Here is a 22,263-nt window from a genome sequence, read left to right on the forward strand (position 1 = left end):
AAACAACAATCATTCAGATAATCTGAGTTTTTGTGTGTGTTTTTTTGTTGTTGTTGTTGTTGTTGGTTGTTTGTTTTTAACTAAAGATAGAATAAATCGTGCTCCCACAGGAAAATAATTCGCATCCTTGGTGCAAGGCTGTTCGGGTGCAGCACCGGAGGTGATGGGTTCACAGCGCACCGCTGTGCTCAGAGCTGCCCCAGCGCGGAGCGCACGGCGTCCCCTGCGCAGAGCTCACAGCGCCCGGCCCGCAGCAAACCTGCGATGCCCCTGCGCACGGGGAAAGCAGCGGTGGGGAACGCCATTTGCGCCTTGTTGCACTTTATATCAAAAGGGCACGCAACAGGTTGTGCCTCTCATTTTTCTCGAAGTTTTTCCTGTTTAGGTTTTTGTGTTGCAATAAGAGGTTTATGCTGCACGTTTTGAGGCATCCCTGAATAAGCCGTTCTTGCCTGACGAAGTACCTTACGGGCACCTCCATGCTTTTAAACCTTGTAACTGCGCGTTAGCGTGCTGCACCGGCGCTGCTCCCCAGCAGAGGATGGCACACTGCCTTGCCGGTCCCAGCAGCGGGCCCCGGTGGGTGCGGAGGTACAACCGCCCACGGCACGGTGCCCGGGCCGCCCCGGGGCGGGCTGACCTCGCCGCGGGACCCGCATCACCTTGGCTCAAACGGACGAACACGGCGCAGCCGCAGGGGGAGCGGGGCCGCTCCTGCCTCCGCGCCCCGCCGGGGCCGCTCTCGCAAACTTTCGGCCGGGGGACCTCGCTGTCGCGGAAACGGGCCGGCGGCGGCCACAACGGGCAACGCGCGCCAGGGCAACCGCCGGCAGCTCGCCCCGGCTGCGCCCCGCGCCCCGCCCCCTCCTCCGGCAGCCGCCCAGGGGCGTCACCCATTGGCCGGCGCCGACCCTCTCCGCGCCTCTCATTCGCGGCGGGACGTGCCCGTCACGGCGCTACCGCGGCCCGGGTCTAATTGCCGGGGCAAGGGCGCGCCCCGCAGCAGGTAGCGCCGTGGCGGCCGGAGCGGGGCTCAGGGTTTCGTCGCGCCGCTGCTCGGAGCGGCCTCGTGGGAGTTTCGCGCCTCCGTTCCCAGCTTCGGGGAGCTCGCTGCAGGCTGCTGCCCCCGCTGCCCTCTCCTAGTGCGGCTTGCTCTTCGCCGGGGCAGCCTCTCCTGCCGGCGGGGGCCGGGCGGCAGCGGGGCGAGCTCGGCGGGGGGAGACCGGCCTGTTGCTGCTAGGAGGCGGCACCGCGGCGGCAGCGAGCGGCCCCTCATCTCCCCCCGGCGCGGGGGCGGGGGAGGGATGAGCCGCGCATTGTTTCCCCTGTAGGCAGCGCCCGGCGGGCAGCGGGCCGGTGGGCCATGGGCTCTGCGCCTTTGTCTCCCAAGTGAGCCGGCCCCGCTCCCGCCGCCACCAGCCGGCCCCCGGCGACATGGACGTGACCGTCTCCGAGCTCCTAGAGCTCTTCCTGCAGAGCCCCTTGGTGACCTGGGTGAGTGCAGGGGGGAGCGGGGAGGCTGCCGGCGGGGCGGCCCTGGCCCAGCGGTGGGGGCGGCCGAGCCATCCCGCCGACCCCGCTGTCCTTCGTTCCTCCCGGCAGGTGAAAACCTTCGGGGAGCTGGAGAGCGGGGACGAGGACAACCTCGGCGTGTACATGGACCTGGTGGATGGCGTCGTCCTGAACAAAATCATGCTGCAGATGTGAGTGGGCTCCTGGGGGGGGAGGAGACCCGGTAGCCCCGCGCTGAGCGGGGCCGGGGTGGGGGCAGCGCCGAGCGCCCCTCGGCCGCGCACCCGCTGCCTGTCGCGCCGTGGCCGGGCAGCGGCTCCGATGGGGACGCTCTGGCAGCGGGCGGGCGGCGTGTGCGGCGGAAGCGTCGACTTCGCGTTTTCCTCCTTTTGGTTGCTAATTAAAATTAACGAAGACAAGGGAGAAAAAAAAATCTTCCAGTTCTATAAAATCTGCTTTAACGTTTCTCTAGTGCTTTTTGAGGCTATGTGTGTTTTATCTTTTTTTTTTCTTCTTCCCCGGCTACTTTTTTTAGTTGTTCATGTGTGCTTTAGGGGGTAGGTATGTGACAGTACAACTAAGAAAACGATAGCACTTTAGCCGTGTGAAACTTTACTAGCAAGATTTTGTCTGAAGTGTGTCTATGTTCTAATGTAAACTTTTATGTTAAATATGTAATAACTTAGGTCATATCTCTTTCAGGCAGCACTGTAAGAGTGTGTCTTGAGGAAACTTATATTAGGTTAAAAAAGCAAACGCTAAAAATTCCTTAACATTGAAGTGAATTGCTGGTAAAACTTTACTTTCTTTTTGTTTTTAACCACATCCTTTCCTGTTGCCATTGTGCTGCATGTGGATCCTGCCTGTTTTGTATCATCTCTGTGTTTACTTTTAAATATTCTGAAATGCTGCTTTTTTTTTTAAAGAGTTCATAGGGAACTCTCTGACTTGCAGGGGAAGGGACTTTGGAAATCATTCAGTTTTGGCATCACACTTTCTTCTCTGAATGAAATCAGTTGAAGCTTGACCAGTCATCTGCTATGTTAGGCCCAGTCTAGACATTTCAATGAAGAATTCATATTGCAATCTTCAAGTGCGATTTTTGAAAAGTAAAAACAAAACAAAAAGTGAGAACTCATGCCCCACCAATGGAGGTTTTGTTATATTCTGGTACCTGGCTTTTCCATCTGAAAAGGCAATCAAATTTTCTTCTGGTTTGATGTTATTAACCGTGGAAATTGTGAACTGGAACTTAGGTGGTGAAGATCCATAATTCAGAACTGTATCCACATTGATCACCCTACCTGGGGATAACAAAGTAGTGGTGTAAAATGTTAGCTGGGATGGAAACCTGATGAGAGAGCATAATTTCCAGCATTTCTCAAGGACAAATTGCACTTCCTGTGACTTGGAGAACTTGAGTATGAGCATTAACATCCAGACTTGTACTTCATCAAGATGTGGGAAATTGAATTTTGATTTATGACCATTATATTTGACATGGAGATGAGTAGCCAAACTATCAAGGAACAGCAACAGTGGAGCCTGCTGCCGGTTTAACTAACTAAACTATCACAATTATCTAATATGTAAAAGAATCTTATTATTTCAAAACAAGAAAAAATAATACTTAGTTGCTCCTGATTGTTGTTATGAAATAGGTTGAAGTTATGTGGTTTTGGAATGACTGTGTTATACTTGTGAGTCATGTATTTTAGAAGTGCTTTATCAGGTGGTGTATGCTGACCAGTATTTTGTAGCTGGCCATTGAAATATGTTGAAGGAGACATGAGGTTGTTAAAGTTTATGGAGCAACTGAATGCTCTGGGGACAAGGAGTGAACAATAAGATCTCATTGAAATAAGGAAGATAAGCATATAGGCTGAGACTAGTGACACTAGCTGGCATTTTGCTGAATATCATGTGTTTGTGAGAAGTGCGCTGGCATGTTTGCTTGCCTTGTGCAGTCAGGAAAATAAGTCTGTTTCTTACAAATGACATCTCTGCCAGCAGCATCACTGAAAGCATTAAGTGGGGGAAGCACAAGCAGTGTGGAATAGGAAACTATCCCATTATGCGCAATCAGGTTGCCTTTTTTTGCACCCTCTTTTTAGGCAGCTTTGACAGTGCTACTAATGGTGTCTAAGGAGCTTGTAACTCAGAGCTTTCTTCTGAGAACCCTAAATTGTTTATCTTAAAAAGGATCATGGCTGTATTTATGTATCACAACCCAGCGAGGCACTCAGGAGAGGTGCTGTCTATGACCTTCAGTTTTCCTGACTTAACCTTTAGACACTGCAATGCAAGTATTTCTTGCCTGTAAATCGGGAAAGCCTTGCAATATGCGTTTCTGCCTCACAAAGCTTTCGGAATAGAAAAACTGATGTGTTTTTTAAAATGCTTACTCATTGATTTTTCAAGTCCTGCCCCCCAAAGATCACTTTCAGTGCTTGGCTTGAGATTTCTTCCTGCTGAAATTGTGTTAATGAGGGCCTTTGATAAATCTGATATAATTTGTCAGGCTGTGATAGTGTTGATTGCCTGGAGGCAGAGATGCATGCATGCAGAGAGCAAGGGCTCCCAACGTGGGCAGCTCTCCTCACTTGTGTGTTATTGTGCTTTTAGCTTTTTGGGGTTGAATACCCTGCTTACTTGGAACATGAATAACACAGGCATGTGAGCTTGCATCTGAACACCAGGTGTGATGCAGTATAACAGGTTTCTTTCAGTGAAGATGTCAAAAGCCAAATTCTTGGGAATTTCATTATTAAAAACATTTGTGTCTGGCAGCTAAGCAGGTTTGAAGTTTAATCCATGGCCAGAAAGTCACATGAAGAAATCCGGGTGTACCAGTTGAGTGGAGATTGCTGAGCGAAACTAAGGCTTTAGCTGTGTAAGGTGTGAGTGGGCTGTACGAGTTCAGCCTCTAGCTTCTGTTGTAGTAGGTTGGATTTTGCCCAAGTGCTGTCTGACAACAGTGGGTGGAGAAGATCCCAACTGCTTGATCTTGTGGTATCAACGTCTTTTAAACCGCGGGTTCATATCGGCAAGGCAGCTGTGTCGCCAGAGAGATGCATGACATCTATTGCTTTTCCTGCCTGCCAGGTCCCTGCTGGCTGTGTGACAGGAGGTGAAAATAGGGCTGTGCCTTTGCTCCATCCTCTTCAGAAATTAACTGCCCCCAGGAGTGCTAGCCCTGAATAAAAGGTAGTGTGCTCAGGCACACCAAATGTAGCCGTGGTACCGGGCTGGAGGAAGGGAACTCGGCCTGGGCTCAGGGAGGTTCTGGCCACAAGGTGGTCAGTAAGTAGCCAGCTGTGATCTTTGCTGGTGATCCCTGACAAAGCAAGGCCATTTTAAAGAGAGAGCTGGAGATTGCTTAGTTCTCAACGGTGGTGCCTAGCTTCTTAACCAGTTAAATCTGACAGGAAGAGGCAGACAGCAGCATTTGGTTTCCCCCTAATATTTTAAAATAAGACTAATTTTTTTTTTTGAGTAGTTTTGCTGTAAATCAGTGGTTTCCTCTTCCTGTGTTCTGTCCAAGTGTATACCCCAACCTGATCATGCGTGAAGGACACACTGATTTTTGCAGATTTGCAGTGCTGGCTGAATACTCTGCATATGAAAATCTTTGTTAATCTTCAAAGTGGAACTGCTGTGTCTTGAGCTTCTGTGTTTCTAGTGGATTTATGTGTATCAGGTTAATGAGCTTCTCTGTAGACAGATTTTGAAGAACTTTGAGAGGGTTGTGTGTCACTTCCTGGTATGAAACAGCACATGGTGACACTGCATAGACTCCCTTCAGTGTCACAGCTGCAGTTGTGGCATAATACCTACAAACATAAGCAAATATTTACCCTGTTTATCTTCTTATAGAAAGTTTTATTTGGGAAATGATGTGGAGGTTTACACATGCAGGTACACAAGCAGATAAGTGTTTTCGTATTGACTTGTTCTAATTTTTCTAATTGATGGTAGACTCTGTTCTGTTCAACATTCCAGTTTGCTGAATGTTTTATTAGGAATACATCTGATAAAACTGCTTTTATTAAGCCCACATAATAAAAATGCACAATAATAGTGTTTTTTTTTTCCATTTCAATCGCAGCTATCATGGTTTGTGGAACTGACAGTCTGCCGCCTTTAATTTAGACCATGTGACAGGAACAGCCACATTTTGAGTGCCCGCTGCTTGTGGTTTGTAGCAAATGGCACAGATACAGGAAGGTTGAAGATATGCATCTGTTTAATTTAAAATTATATTTAAATGTGCATTTTTTACCATTCTCCAGTCAGTTTAGAAACCCCTCCAGCCTTCAGTGGCTTTATCCCACTTCATGTTAGAAAAAGGGGGAGTTAGACTGGTTCAAGAGTGGTGTACTTTCAGTTAGTTGCTTGCAGAGTGAAGTGCCATGGGATGCTGGGCACGGCTTGTTCCTTCTGGCATCTCATAACCCTTGGGCCTGGCTTGTGGGCTTCCCGCTTACTCATCAAAGTTACTTGTCAGCAATTGCTTGAATGAGATTGTAACTTCAAATTTTTAAAATGAAATTGTATTTATTTTTTTAATTAATTGGTGGCTGAAGGGGTTGTATTGTCAAGCACTTGTGCTGCCGGCCCTGGGCTCACTGAACTTACTACTTGACCTGTGTCCTGGCCCTTCCTTTCCTCTGTGCTCCTCTATGAGTCATGAGGGTGTACAAACCAGAGAGCTTTTTTAAAAGGTTTGGGTATATAGTGAGGTTTGAGTCTTTCCTTCTGTTTATTTGGTTTTGTGTGTTTTTACTGGTTTGCAAAGTACCTCCCTTATTCACACCTCAGTCACACCACCTGTCTTATCTAAATAACTTTTTGAGCTTGAGGAGTATACAGTTGTTCAGAAAAAATTGAATTGTAATTTTAATTACATTTGTGTGTAAAGGAAAGATCAAACATCAGAGGACTTGAAAAAAAACATCTAATTGAGGTTGTATCCAGGATTTTTTTTTTTTTTTTAAATACATTCAGACAAGAATTTATTTGGGTTACCTGGTTAGTGTTACAAAAACTATCTTCAATTTTCAATATGATCCTTGGGAAAAGTTTCTTTCTGTAAAATTCTTCCTAAACAGGTTTCACCAACCGAACAGGTGCTATAATGTTCAGAGTGCAGTACCAACAACTCTGTCTCCTTTAGGGTAGAAAAGTCTTTAAACACAGAATTTGCCTCTTATGGTGTCATTTTACTCAGGTGCTTTTTTTTTCCCCATGAGGACTCCGCTTCCTCTTCCCACTTTTCCTGGCTGTAGATCAGACCGTTTGGGCTGCCATGTTTTGAGTACCTGGATCTCTCTAGGTGTTTAGCCTTTTTCTTTCCCTTGTCTTGAGGTCAGTAAGCGCATGTGGCTGTGGTTTTTTTGGTAGCCGGCTCTGTCCCTGAGCGCAGGTGACCTCGGGCCTGCCTGGCCCTGAGTGCTGCCCCATTCCCCAGGGCGATGCCTGCCTGCCCCATGCCACCTCCAGGCCCTGCTCTGCTCCCCTTTGGGGTGGCAGCACGTGGGTCTGGGGCTGTTCCTCCTCTGTCTCTCCCCTTCCATGTCCCCCGAGATGTCTCAGGCACTGGCTGAGTGATGTGGAGGAGGCAGAAGCAGGAGAGGTCCAGCTGACCTCCTTCCATAAGCTGATGTGGTTATCATATGCTGGAGATCTGAGGCAGAACATGCTTGAAAATTGCAACAAATGTGTTTTTTATAATTAAATACATGCCTCGAACCCTTGATTCTTGTAAGTGTTTGTCTCCATGCTTGCTAGGTCAAAAGGCGTTTTGCCAGTTCAGTTGGTTAAAATTGAGCTTTACCTGGTAAAGGAAAAGAACAAGTGTTACTTTTTGGGAACCTCCCACTACCTCCAAAAGCAACTTTCTGTGTCTCCTTCCAAGCTGTTGTCTGTGGAGCTAGGACAGCTGTAGTCAGTACTCAAGCTTATCTGACCCAGGATTAAGAAAAAAAATATGGTAACAAACAAAAAAAGAAATGGGATGTTGCGTGTTGAGGAATTGTTTAGTTTTCCCTGTGGAGACAATAAGCCCTGTGATAGTTGGAAGTATAAGCTGTGCTGGCCTTGTGCATCTTGCGTGAAGAGTCCTCTCTGACCTGAGATGCTGGATGAAGTTGACTACACAACATCTTCAGAAATGCAATCCACCATTTTTTTCCAACTACCTTCTGTTTTCAGAAAAGCTTTTAACTTCCTTGTCAGTGAGGAGGAGGAAGCAGGACTGTATGAGTGGCACCGTGTGCTGTGGCTTGGCTCCAGGTTAGGAGGCCCACAAGGTCAGTGGCATTAAGGGCTCTTAGGTCAACCAATTACTCTTAATGAAGATGATAGGATAAAAGCTCCAGAATTGCTTCTGAGGGCCCAGTCCTGCGGATGTTACGTTCTTGTAACAGATGACTTGCTCCACTGTGCCAAAAGACAAGCAGGTCTTGTGTTGGGAGGAGTTGCTCTGTGTCTTATGTGCTTCTGAAAACCTCACCAAAGTCCTGCCGTTACACTGCCTACAGCTTTTGAAGAAATTGCCTCTCCATTGCTGTGGCTGGTGGGGGCATCTTGTGGATTTTTGCCTCATTTTGTGTGAGTTTTTTTGGGAAGGGTTGTGGAGCTTTGCTGTACAGTCGGTGCCTTTTCTTCCAGGCCATAGATGCGAGTCACTGCCAGCCCGTGGCACGGCAGCGTGCTGCCTACACGAGTTTTCATGTGGAACTGGGAACTGTAGGCTCACCCTTCTGTTTTGCAAGCCTCTCTTTGTGGTGCATTTCTTCCCTTTTAGCTTCTTGGTGTGTTGTTATGACCTTGACTAAAAAGACCAAGTGTCCAGCTTCCTTCAGGATCCAACTCTGTGTCAGCATCTGCTCAGAGCACTGAAGGCAAGGGACTCTCCAAGTTCAAGCCCAGATGCCACTTATGCTTCTCCAACTTGCTGTGTTGCTGAAGACTCATATTGTCAAACTGTATATGGATATGGCTTCTGCACTCCTGCATCTGAGCATCAGCAAAATGAAATACTTATTATGATTTTACTTTAAAAGCTTGTTACGGTTGCATCTCTATGTTCATTTTTTTTCCCATGATTTATTACAGTGCCAATCAGCATATAAAAATCCTTTGCTGCTGTAAAGGCTGTATAGAGTCTTGCTAGGTCACGTCAGTGGTAGTTTTGGTCATCTGTACTTCAGTTTGTTTGAACCCTGGTATGTAAATACTGTGTCTGATGTTATCTGCTGCCAAGGCAGTTTTTTCTCATCACTGGAATATCTGTGTATTCTGTCATATTTATGCACATAGCACTGCTTTCACTAGAGAGGTGCTTTGGGATGGTTGTGCATTTAAAAAAATAATTTGAAAGAAAGAAAGAAAAAGCTCTTTGACGTGCTTATGTAAGCTTTGGCAGATATCTTTAAAAAATAAATATTGGATCCGTTTGTCTTTTATTTCCTTGTCAATGCCCGAGTTCAATATTTGGCCCTGGAAGAGGTGTGAATGGCTTAATCAACAGCCAAAGCAGAGCTCTGGGAGGCAGGTGTTTGGATTGTGTAGGAGTCCGCTGATAAGAGTCTTCATCAGAGGGGAAACGCAAGGCTTTGAGCTGTGCTATTGACAGATAAAGGTTTTTCATGTTCTTTTTTGCAACGTGTTAGGGTGCACAGAGAGTATGGGAAGGTGTACATTCTTATTAAATCATTTGCAGCTTTTTTTTCCCATTTTATTTTTTGTTTTAGAAACCAAGTTGCTTCAGGTACAATTTTGATTTACTTCCTTTAAAATGAACCAAAAACTTTTGACTTCCTTCCCTGAAATCTTTCCACTGTTTTTTTTTTCCCATCTTGCTTACGTTTTATTCATATTGTGAAGCCTGGTAGAGCTGTTTTGTGTTTGGTTTTTTATGTGGGTTTTTTTAATGTGTATTTGGGTTTTTGTGATGTAGTGGATATATAAGGAAGATCTAGTTAGAGGCTACTGGTATAATAAAAGTGCAGTGTTCCTTTTTCCCGTCAGTGTATAATTCTTCTGAGTTTTGAAGTTTGCACAGTGATCGTTGATCAAGTGTTAACACCCTCCTCTTGTCATAAAACTCCAAAGCTAAGGATGGCTTGGCATGGTAGTCTTTCCTAGGCTTCCCTTTATTTGAATAAGATAAACCCCTTATTATCAGAGACTGCTTTGATCTAGTGTGCGCAAACCAAATATGCTCTTTGCTTCATGGAAATACTAATAAGGAGGGAAGCTGGCCTGAATTGCTGTGTGGGTTACCCTAAAGTAGGTTACTTCGGTGTGCAGGAAGATTTCCAAGTTATGCATAGGTGCAAAGGTTATTCTATAATGATATAAAGCTTATTCTATAATGAATTACTGTATATGTATCATGTCTAATTATGTCGGTGCATATAATGGGTAAGTTTTTAAGAGTTTTCATGATGGTGCATTATCGAGATGCTAAATCTTAGTACTGAGTAAACTGATACTACTTTATTTTCTTCTTCCTCTTTTAACAGAGATCCTCGACCAACCAACCAACGTGTCAATAAGCATGTAAATAATGACACCTATCTTCGGGTTCAAAACCTGACCATCTTAGTGAGAAACATTAAGACTTACTATCAGGTGAGATTTCTGTTCTTTGCTCCTTGATCTGTGGTGATTGGTACAATGTTTCAGCTAGTGCAGGGGCTGGTGGCTCGAAAAAAGCTTGCTAGAGGAAATGGGGAGGAAATTGTATTTGTGTAAAAGTACTTTCAGCCGTGCTTTCCTTATGAAATGACAATATGGCTACTCTCTCTATCCCTCATGGCCAGAGGCTGCTTTCCTGTCCCCCTCTCTGTTAAAGAAGTGCATTTGAAGGCTGTGATAGCACTTGGAGATACATTTAGTTAAAAGGCTCTTTTGTGGTGGGGTTGTGGGGTGTGTATGTGAAGAAATGCTGAAATTGGTATAATATTTTTGGGTATAAAACTTGCTTAAAACAAGTAGCATTCCCTTAAAGTGGCTGCCAGCAAATAAATCATAATGAAGAAATGTCTTTAATGCTAGAATATAAACCTCAAATTAATAAACTGTTAACTAGGAAAAATAAACTTGTGCTTATCTTGAAGGTAGACATGCTGTGTACCTGTTTTCAGGTGTTAAAGCAGTTGTTTGTTCTGAACTTCTCTAACATACTTGAGCGCAGCAATCACTGCCATTTCTCACAAATAGGGCAATTCTTAGGTGACATTCTTGAACTGGCCAGTGTTCCTCTGCTGTTATGGCACTCCCCTAAACCCAGGGTGGTGACAGCTGAGCACTTTTGCAGGTGTAGATACATGCTGGATGCTGCTGAAAAGCCACAGAAGTTAATTCAGTTACTCTAAATAGAATTTCTGTATACACACTGTGTATATATATAGACTCCCTAGTGAGACAAGTAACTGTTCTACTATTTCCTTTTACATATCTTTTGCCAGATTTGAATGGTGTACGCTATAAACCAGGCTGAAACCACTCAGGACTGTTAAAATGCTCCTGTGCATATGTGTCTCAGTCATATAACAACTAAACTGTAGGAGCTGATGTCAGTGTGTTCATCCTGGACACATCATCTTTTCTGTACATATAGAAGAGATGGTGTGTTGGCTTTGTCTTCAAAATACAGAAGAGACTTAATGCTATACTACAGTGGTGGCTTTTGATGCCATTCTTTTCTGGAGCTTGCCTACTGCTATTCCATGTTACTGCCAGTATGCTGCTTCTGGACTGGCTTAGGGAAGCCTAGAAGAGAGAGGGACTTGTGAAAAAGTCAGATGGGCTGAATGACTCATCTGTGCAAGTTCTAGTCACCTGCTAGAAAAATTGTGTAACTCAGGTTTGAGGTGATGTGGGAGAGTATCGTGTGTTTCTGAAGACAGCTGACCTGTGTCTCCATTGCTGAGAACCGGAGATTCTGATGCAATGTGATGTCATTACTGAAACTTGTGATTTCGAAGGGCAAATTCCATTTGATCATAACTAGAGGTTGAAGGTTTTTCTGGTTTCTCTGTTACCCACTGAACAGTGTAAATGTGTATGGAGTCTATAAGCAAAAAGGACTATGTTTAGGGACAGGACTAGTCTTTTTCCTGCTTTCCTCGCCCTCACAAGATTTATAGTCTGAGAGTCTGGTCCTTCAGGTGTTGAAACTCTAAAGCTTTTTATTTGTGTGAGTTCTTTGTCTCAGAGCTGATAATCTGACCTCTTTTAAGAGTACCTGAAGAGGGATCAGAGTCAGGAAGAAAGAAAAGTGATTCAGAATCATGTGATATGTTGCTTGGTTTGTTGTTGACCTAGCTCTTGAGCTATGTAATCATAATCCAATAAAGCTACCAACAACCAAAATAGGTTAAGACGCAGAGTTTTCAATGGGAAATAGTAGTTGAGGCTTGCAGTAACAGGTGTGACAGTGATGTTCCTGCTGTAGTCCAGAAGTTAAACACTGTGAATCTTGCTGCCTGAAGACCATATATACTGTATGTAAACAAGGCAGTCATTTGCATTTGGTCCTGAAAATGTGTAATTACAACAAAGCTTAAAATAATATTTTTTTTTGTGATAACATTATATGAACTTATTTGTCCTTGTCACAGTCACGTCTTCAGGGCAAGCTCAAGGTCTCAATGCTAATCAGAGGTTCCCTTTCACATGGTGGTGTGCAGCTTTCAACTCTGTCATCAGGGAGGAGTTAAGGCCATCTATGCTGTAACTGAGCACTGTGTGGTTGGTGCCAAGTATAATGACACATCTATACTAATGTTTCTGTTACATATTTGGAGGATTTCTTTTGTTTTAGAATCTGCTGTAAGTAGCTTTTACTAGTTTTTTCAACATGTAACCAAATAGATGCTTTAGAATATATTTAATATTGTTAGACCTCTTCTTTCCTGAATGTTAGCATTTTTTTAAAATAGGTTAAAGTTGGAGGCATTGTTTGGCAAAGTAGTATTAATACATACAAGCTTAATTTAAAATGGAGGTAGTGTCTTACTAACTGAAAATATGCAATTGAATTTGATCGCAGACTGGAAGTGGAGGAGGAAGTTCCTGACAAACAATAGGAACATGAATTTGCTGCTTCCTCAAGAGAAACAAAAGCTCTAAAAATACAGTTTAGCCTTGACATATTACATTCCCTTTTGCTTAATGGACTTAAGTCTATGGCTGTTACTGAATTTGGTAGATAGAGTCTCCTTGAATGCAAAAAAAAAAAAGCCACCTCATGCTTTCTTGAAGGACATTGGTAGGTATGGAAGATATTTGCTTCTCTCTGCACTGGGCAGGAAGCGATCAAGAATATGACATGAATTCATGGTACTGTAAACTATATCTGAGGAAGGTGATGTAAGTGGCTACTAAAATTAACTCTGATATTCAGAAAGTAGTTGACAGTTCAGATCATATAATTGTCTAGTATATCTTTATCTGATATCAGATTTCTCAGGTATTTGTATAGCTCTTTAGTAAAACAAAATTGACATTAATACAGATTATATTACTTCAGAAAACAAGGACAGGTGTAATCCACAAGCGTGAACCCAGGTGTTCTCCACAGCATTGGGGCTTTCCTGATACTTTAGGCTGAAGGGTCTGTGCTGGGAATGACTGTGAACAAACCAGATTATTGTTGGGATTTGGCTTTGATTTGAGCCATAAAGATCAGTTCCTATCTGTGCTTCGGCAGGCATAGCTTGGGAGGGGTAACTGCAATGGAACAGCATTTTTCCAGTTCAAATATCATCTCATTTTTAGAAGCTTGTTAACTGACTTTGTTCATTAAAAACTTTCTGAGGAGTTACCTCCTCTTAACTTACAGCTGCATGAAAAGGGATTGCTGGTGGCTTCTAGGAAAAAAATTGTGTCAAGACTCTTAAAATAGAGGTTTTGATGTGTTGCGTGTTTTTGTCTTTAATTTGGTACGTCATATTTGTTACTGGTGACAGCGGGCAACATGTCTGCATTTGCCACTCTGAGCAGTTGCAGCTTTGCAGGTCTGTTATTGGCTTGGGAGGCCCCTCTTTTGAAACCAGGCGAATGACTCATTTTCCTGAGCATTCAAGAGAATCTGTCATTATTTGCATTTAATAACTGTTACGGTACTGGTTCACTGGAGAAACGGCTGGTCATAAAACTTCTGGAATTGGTGCCATATCTTGGAAAAGGGCTGAGCACAGCAGAATGTGTTCATTGCTCATGGCGTGAGTTTTATGTGTCTCTTCTTGCTCTGACTGAATTCAGACACTTGGCTGTCTTTAAGCTGGAATTCAAAATGGTTTTGTAGGAAATAGTTTAGTACAGAGAGCTACAGCCCACTGCCTGCAGCTGCAGTGAGGATGTTGATTAAAGGGGTCAACAGAGAGATGAGTGCATTGGAGAAGAGATGCTCATCCACTTCTCACTGGTGCAGGTGCTGTGCATCCTGGTCAAATGGTGAAGTCTTCACCTTATCCTACAGCTAACCAGTGTGTGTGGGCAGATGGACCTCCAGCTGTTGTCTGCTGCCTTTTGTTGATAACATAGTTGGGAATGTTGGTCCTTAGGCTGATTCTGGCTAGTCCAGTGCACGAGAGATGGAATTATCTTGCTATTCTTGACCTATGCCTTCACTTTGAAAAGCTCCTACTGAGAGTTCCACTAAGGTTCATCTACTGGTCCAAATAAATTGGTTTGAATACAGCTCAGATAGAACACTGCATGACTGAGTGATGTTTGGCTTCGATGCAATAAGCACTCTTGACTCTTGTTGACAGTGAGTTGTTATGGCCTTAATTCCCTGGGGTCTTGTACTTTTCTGAATGGGGATTAATCCCAGCTGTGGCAACTCTCTTCAGAGTGCTGTGGCACTGTCCCTGTTGCTGTCAGAGTCTGATGGCAGTGTCTGGGAAGGAAAAGAATAACAAAAACAACCTCTGCAAGAGCAATTATTTTGCTGGTTCTGTCACTTCTGATGGTGGGAGAAGTAGACTAGAAAATCCAAGGGGTATTGGCCTATGCCTTTGATGTGCTGTAGGAAATACTTAAACCTTGTGGGTGCTGGTACTTGCCCATGTCCATGTAAGAGCAGCTGTCCTAATGTCTGCAGCACTTGGAGAACGTACTCAGACCTATGGAGTTTTGGAAGGGGCCTAAGGCAGTCTGGCAGGGCAAGCTTGAAGTGGCTTTGCTGTTCTTCCTCTGTTCATGTGTCAGTCCTTGCCTTTAGAGGTTTTCTAAGGCACCAAACCACACTTTGGTACCAGTTTATAAAGAACTAAATTTATGAAAGGACCTGTTTTAATGTCAGCTAGTTTCCTAACCTTCAAAAATGCCAGTAATCACTCCAACAGTACATATTGCACTCTGAAGCAAAAATCTCCACCACTTAAATGGAGAACTTGAGGCTGATAGAAGAAAAAAAGATTGTGATCGTCCCTTGGCTGGTCCTTGCATGGTTATTATGGCCACATCTGGAGTATGTGGTTGAGACGCTGTTGGAAGAAAAGCTGCAGTGTGGTCATGACTGTATTTTTGTTGCCCGTGTTTCCTGCATCAGTGGCCACTAAATACCTAACAGATTGCTTCATGTTTCTAAATAGGTTGGAAATATCTTTTCATTAAAAAATCATACTGAGAGACAGTTTTGAAACCAGTTGTGACTGTAACTTGCACAGCTTCAAAAAGGAACTCATAACCCTTAGTATTTACATTAAAGTGGGGGTGTGGAGGAGTAAAGATGAAACTATTCACTGAATTTTTAGACTTTGTCACCACAAAAATCCTACCCTCCCTGCCTAAACTCACTTAGCTTGGCTCACTTTTAAGGCTTGTCTTCTCAGACCTCTGTCCTTCTCCTTTTACTTGGCTGCCCTATATTTGTATAAAAGAAGAGCAGGCAGTAGGGGTTTTGTCAGGCAGGTTAAAGGGAGTTTGCAGCCCATGAGTTGGGCTGTTGCTGTGAGTGTTTTGGTGCTGGGGCTGCAGTAGTGCTGTTTCTGACCTTCAGAAGAGAGAGACCATTTTATCTTCAGACTGGGGCAAAAGCTGGTTCTCCCAGTGGGTCAATAAATGTCTTGCAACACCAGTACTTTCCAGATCAATAAATAACTCCTACTTCTGTAGTTGAAGACTGAGTCAGTTTCAGAGCTCTTGACTGGTCTGCAAAAAGTGATTCAAGCTTGAAGTTCCAGATTTGGGCACAAATTATGAACTGGCAACTGAACTCAAGCTATAAATAAAGTTCTGGAACTAGCTATGTCCTCTTCTGTGAGTTGAAATCTTCCCCTAGTAGGCTAGTCCTCCAGTCCTTAGCAAAGTAAACGCCAGCATGCTAGAAATGTACATAAATGTGCATGCCCTGAAGTCAAAAAGCGTTTATCTGTTCTGAGGGAGAGAAGTCCTGCCCACAATGACCTACTGAATTAAGTGATAAAATGAACCTTTTTTTTTTTTTTTTTTTTTTGTTAGCCTTGTGCTTTGACTGTTAAACTATGATATGCCTGGATGACTGCTTTCCTTTGATTCCTGTTCCCTAGAAACCTTAATTTAGCAACTTGGCTTAAGGGGGACCTTTCCTCATCTTGAGCTTTAAATTCCAAGATTATTAACCAAGAATGTCAGCTTTCTGAAGCAAGATACCAAAAGCTTCAACAGATAAGCTCTTTCTAATTCAAATTCTTTGATTTCATGCACTCTAAAAAGTATGTTCTCTCATATCTGTGTACACTTGAGCAGGTTATATGCATACAGACTCCTGAATTGTTTCTGCATTGGGAATTGTGTTGTTGCACCTACCAAAGGTATCTTACAGATTCTTGAGGCCTTATGTTGCAGCTGCATGTAGAAACGATGGTGAGCAGCCTCTGAAGCTCTCTGCATCTTAGTCTTTTTCACAAGTGTACAATAAATAAGGCAGTATGACAAGTTGATACTAAGGTGCTGTTGCAGAGATGCTCTGTGTTCCGATAAGGCAGGGGGCTAGGGCTTGGAGCCTACTGCCACTCTGCCACAGGCGTGACCTAGAATAGGACCTTACTAGCTCTGTATGTTTCCACTCCTATTCCTCATTTGAGTTCTCTAGTTAGTTTAATCTTGCTACAGGCACAGACTGTCTATATGTATTTAAGCATTACTCTGCTTAATGAGGCCTTCTTGGTTCTGCAGTGGCAAAAATGTCTTAAGTTTTTGGTCCTGCAGTAGCATGATTGTAAGACATGAAGGTGCATGTAACACTGGTGTTGTGAAGATGTTCAGTTATTGCGATGGTGGCTACAAGGCAAGGAAATGACTGACCTTGGCAGAGACATTCTGGGAAATGCTGAACTGGTGATGTTGTCTGTGATTTAGCCCTTCACTTGAAAATAGTGATACTGCTATTCTGTGGGTGGAATGAACATAAGAACAATCACAAACATCATGGACGATCATTTTGTTTAGGTCCTGTTATCAAACGTATGAGTGAGAAAGCAGCCAAGATATGTGACTTATCACTACCAGCCAGCTTTTATAGTGAGGATTGTCTTGCCCATTTCCAGAAGAAGTAGGTAAAATAAACATTCCTGCCCCAGAGTTGAAATAAGTTTCTGCGGAGGTCAGTTTGAGAAGTCTTACCAGGTTGGTGAGAGCCACCATGTCAGATGTCCGGTAGCAATGCTGCTGGACACCACATTGAAATGACCAACTGTCATTCTAGGATGCATTTCAGCTGATACCTTGAGTTATGTCTGGAAGGTTAATGAAGGACTGAGCTTAAAGAGACGTATTTTTCACCCCCTAAGACTCCCCATGCATTTTAATACAGAATGAAATAGTGACCTCAAACAGATGGAAGAGAATAGGTTGGCTCTTAAACTGCTTTATTGCCTGTAATTTCCTGGTGCTAGAATATGGGAAAGGGCAGAATAGGCTGCCATGTGTCTGTCGTCCTGTCTTTGTTTTGCTTAATAAGCTGGAGGGGTGTGAATTTGTGCAGACAAATCAAGAAACTGAGCCAAGAGAAGAGCAGCAGTGTCCTAAAATATGGAGGCAAATAAAAATTTTACAATATGGAATAGTTGTTTGGTTCCCACACAGCAATATTGACTTAACCTCTGACGTGTTAATTGAAAACCATTTTTGGGATGTGGGCATTACAGAATGTATCCACTGTGTCTTTTATATGGCTTTAAAAAGGGTAACGTGAGAGTGTGTGTGACTTTTCTTAATGAAAACTAAGGCCTACTGTTAATCTCCTAGACTATTGCTGTGATTACAAATGCTAAAGCCACAGGGTTTTTCAGTCTTCTACTACATATATATTTTTGGCTATTAGGTTTAAGACATAAGTCGCTGTTCAGACAGCCTCACCAGACAGCCACGTTCAGTCCTGCTGCCTAGATTTTGGGCAAATGTCCCATTTTTGTCAGCTGCAATTTTACGAAGGAGTCATAGAGTTTACCAATTTTGGGTAAGTTAGAAAATAGCTTGCATGCTTCTTGTTGCTAAAAATAGCTTTGAGATTTATTTTTTTCTGAAAGACAAATGAATGTTAAAGACTGCTTTATTGCTTGTGTTTCTGTAATGAATTCCATGTCATTTAGCCCTTTTCATTAAAAAGTCTTTAAAGACACAAGGAGGTGAATTCTACATGTGTATAAAGGATGATTACAAAACAAATCCCCAACTGCATACCAGTTCCCAAAGCAAGTAATTTTTGCTTTTAATGGCAGGATGGCAGGTAGAAAACAAAAGTGATTTTTATTTTTTTTTTAATTTTTTTTTTTTTTTTTTTTGGTATTCTGTGTATGGCAATGCTGTTTGATCTGTTGTGGCTTTTACTGAGGATACTGTCACATGCTGCGTTGTGGCACACTGGATTCAGTTCACAGCCTTACTCTTGCCCAACTCTGACTCTGGATTAAGGTTTGGTGTCAAGGCTTGTTCCCATCAGTTCCAGTGACATCACACAGTATCACAGTATGTTTGGGATTGGAAGGGACCGCAAAAGATCATCTAGTCCAATCCCCCTGCTGGAGCAGGAACACCTAGAAGAGGTTACACAGGAATGTGTCCAGGCGGGTTTTGAATGTCTCCAGAGAAGGAGACTCCACAACCTCCCTGGGCAGCCTGTTCCAGTGCTCTGTCACCCTCACTGAGAAGAAGTTTATTCTCAAATTTAAGTGGAACCTCTTGTATTCCAGCTTGATCCCATTACCCCTTGTCCTATCATTGTTTGCCACAGAGAAGAGCCTGGCTCCATCCTCATGGCACTCACCCTTTATAAATATATAAACATTAATAAGGTCACGCCTCAGTCTCCTCTTCTCCAAACTAAAGAGACCCAGCTCCCTCAGCCTTTCTTCATAAGGGAGGTGCTTCGCTCCCTTAATCATCTTTGTGGCCCTGTGCTGGACCCTCTCCAACATCTGTGACCCTGTGGTGCAGACTGAGCAAAGGTGTCTCTGAGCCTCTAACTCAGCTGGCCCAGGCTTTCTGCTCCAACAGCCTTGTAATTAGGTTTTCTTACAAAGGTCTGTAACCAACTCTCACCTTTTGTACACTGCTTTTTTTCCTAATGACTTATTAGACTGGTAAGAAATTCTTCACGTTGTGTTTTCATCCAATATGGATATCTGAGATGTCTTTTAAAGTGGTGTTTATATGTTGTTTTGAATGGGTGATTATCGGTTTCAGAAATGCATGGGTGATATTGGATAGAGCATCATATCCAACTGCAGAGTTATATTTACTTCTGAAAACAAAATGTGATTTGCATTGTAAAGGTCTGCTTGGGTTTATGTTGACCTCTAGTACTTTTGGTAAAGGCAAAAGCTCTTGGGCTAAGAAATGGGTGTGGAAGTTGTGGGGTCACCTACCCTGCGTAAGAATGATGGGATTTACCCTTCTGAAGTGGGTGTCTGGGCCTAAGGAAGCAAAACACCTGGGGACAGGAGGGAGTTTTAGTGTGCTGGCTTCTTCAGTGAAGACAAACCACAGGAAGGGCTGTATTTCTTACTTTACATGGTGTCTGGACTTTATGCCAGCAGAAACTGGGGAAGGCACCTGCTCATGAATGCACAGAAATTGAAATACTGTCACTCACTGTTGCATGCATACATATCCCACTTGTAAATATATTGTTTTTTAAAAGGAAATATTAAAAAAAAAAAATTGAACTCTGAAGAGCAAATAAAGCAGCAAATTAATGTGTGTTCTTTAAGCAGAATGACTGTTTTTTATAGCTGTATGCGTGCGCTGTTTGAATATAAGCTGTGTGTGAGCTGGTGCCTCTCCTGCTTCCCATTGTGATTAAGAGATGGAGCTGAAGGGTAGTTAAGTGTTTAAATTCCGCTGGGTCCTCATATGGCCAGGCCAGTAAAAGTACCTACATAAAAAAAACTGCTCAGCAGACTGAAATGGCCCCTGTAGAGCTGTCACTGTCTGTTCTCTTTCATAATTAGCACTATTAAAAGTCTCTAGATGTTTAAGTCTAAAAACCAAATTAAATAGAATGACATGGTGTGTTCCCATTAGGTAATCAAGAAAGCAGTGATAGACATCTGCTTCTTTGGGGAGTTGTAGGTAAGAGACTGTGGACTTTGCACAAAGGAAAAATATTGTATGAATTCCACTTAAATATCTTATTGTTCTGTGAAAATGATTATTTACTGTGTTTTTAACATTTTAAAGACTTTTAAACTACTGTAGGTGTTGTTTTTCCTCTAGGAAAATGTCACCTTTATTTACCTGATGTTAAAAAACTGCTTTCAAAAACATCTAAGTTCTTTGCTGTGAGGTTAAGGAGATAAATTCCCAGTGGCACTTTAAAGAGTGATTTGGTGGTTGTTTTGGTGTTTGGTTGTGTGTTGGTTGTTCTTTGTGTGTGTGTTTTTGTTTTTTAATGGTGATCCCATCTGTAATATATCCACTGGAAAGATATTAATAAGTGCAGCATCAAATTTGTATTGCAGAAAGACCTATTTGGTGCACAGTGTGTGTTAGAAGAAAAGGAGAGGGTGTTATGGAGCTTAATGCCTGTTTTATTTTGGAGCAGCTGTGTAACAGTACAGTGAAGTGGCTGGAGTCCCACAGGAGGCATAAGCATTTACTACCAGTAACTGAAAGGAGGTGAATTTCTTTTTAAGTTTTTATATTAAATGCAGAATTACTATGCATGTTAAAAGGATTTGTTAAGATGTAGGTTCCAAAAGAAACAGAATCAGTCCTGAGAAGTAGTTATTTAGCATGTTCTACTTACAAAAAAAAACAACAGCAAAAACCCCCCCCCCCACACACACACACAAAACCCCACCCACATAAAAAACAACAAAAAAAATCACAAGAAAAACCAAACAAAAAAAAAAACTAAAAAAAAGAACCAAAGCAACAAACCAGAACAACACACACACACACACACCAAACAAACAAACAAACACATTTCAGTTTAACTTGTTACCTGTTTGAATTACTTGGAGTCTCTTAAGGCTGTTTAGTTACTTCAAAGCAAAACAACGATATTTAACTACAAGGAGTTGCCTTTTAATGTAATAAATGTCTTTAAGGTCACTTCTTCAATTTTGATCTTTCAGAAAGGAGGAGGGGTAGGGGGAAGAAACATAACCAAACAAAACCCCCCAGCCTGTGTGTTCTGTGTTTTCATGAGTACCACAAACCTGTGTCAGTATGGAAGGCCTTGCCTTTGCTTATCTGAACAGCACGTGGCTCTATCTTTACAGTTTTACATGCAGCAGGACTGAGTCTGTAGTAGAGGACCACAAAAGCTGCCATTATTAGAAGCCTTTCTTACACTTCAGTGCTCTGGCACTTAATGTAGCTCCCGACTTCAGTCATGCAGAAGAAACGAAACCAGAGTGCTCTGTTTAAATTCTCAGGCTTGGTTGAGCTGTCCTGTGTTTCTTCCAGTGTGCATTTCCTTTGTAGCCTGAGCCAAATCTTGATTGGAAAGGTGATCTTGATCTTCCTTTCTCACTTAGCCCTTTCTCCTTATAAATTGCTGGGTCCAACCTCTATGCAATTGAGGGATTCAAACTTAAATAATTTGTTGCTTGAAGACTTATTTCTATAAGACATAACAAACAAGAGGCTAAACTGAAGCTAAAGCAGCTTGGTTAACTTGAAATTGCATTTTCTTTGTATGGCATAAGACCTGATTTCAAGTGTCACTGACTTGATGCAATTTGAGATGCTGAGCACCTTGCGTGGCAAGGTCTTTAAGCAGTTTTGCTTTGATACCCTTGGATATTGTGAAACCAGAGCTGGCTGCCAGGTCATGGTTTGTTTTGGCTCTTCTTCTTGACAGCATATTGCAGCCTTTACCATGTCAAGGTACTTGCCACACTTTATCAGTACTTAGAGATTTTTGAAGTGTTTATGGCAACCGTTTGAATCTCTGTGGAAGGACACATCCTGACTTAATTTCACAGTCTTTAGCTTAGCAAGACACCTAGTTTGGGAGGCTCTGAATGCTCTGGCCAGCTGGTTAGGAAGAGAGATGCACTCAGATGAGACAGCTGAGTTGATGTCATGGAGTAAAAAGCAGTTGTTTTTACAACAATCTGAACTGAACTGCTCTACTCTTCTAGAATGCAGACTTTGCAGTTGGGCCTGTACTGTCACACATTTCTAAGGGATAAGTAAGTTGAAATTACTTTTCAGTTTGCGTATAAACAAGTAAAAGTACATTTGTAACTAGTGACTTAACCTCTTGAGGCTCTAAAGGGAAAATATTAAGTATTA

General features: G+C 42.9%; 1 protein-coding gene across 1 annotated transcript in view; it reads left to right on the forward strand.

Moving 5' to 3' along the window:
* Positions 1-1,434: 1,434 nt before the first annotated feature.
* CCDC88C (coiled-coil domain containing 88C) overlaps positions 1,435-22,263 on the forward strand; it is a gene marked incomplete at both ends in the record, with an annotated part of 98,073 nt that continues 77,244 nt past the window's right edge. The window contains 3 exons of the mRNA XM_080345194.1: positions 1,435-1,494; positions 1,603-1,703; positions 10,044-10,152. Coding sequence (XP_080201320.1) covers positions 1,435-1,494; positions 1,603-1,703; positions 10,044-10,152 — 270 coding nt within the window. The remainder of the gene's footprint in view (positions 1,495-1,602; positions 1,704-10,043; positions 10,153-22,263) is intronic.

This window comes from Nesoenas mayeri (genome assembly GCF_963082525.1).
Source record: "Nesoenas mayeri genome assembly, chromosome: 5".
NCBI lineage: Eukaryota > Metazoa > Chordata > Aves > Columbiformes > Columbidae > Nesoenas > Nesoenas mayeri.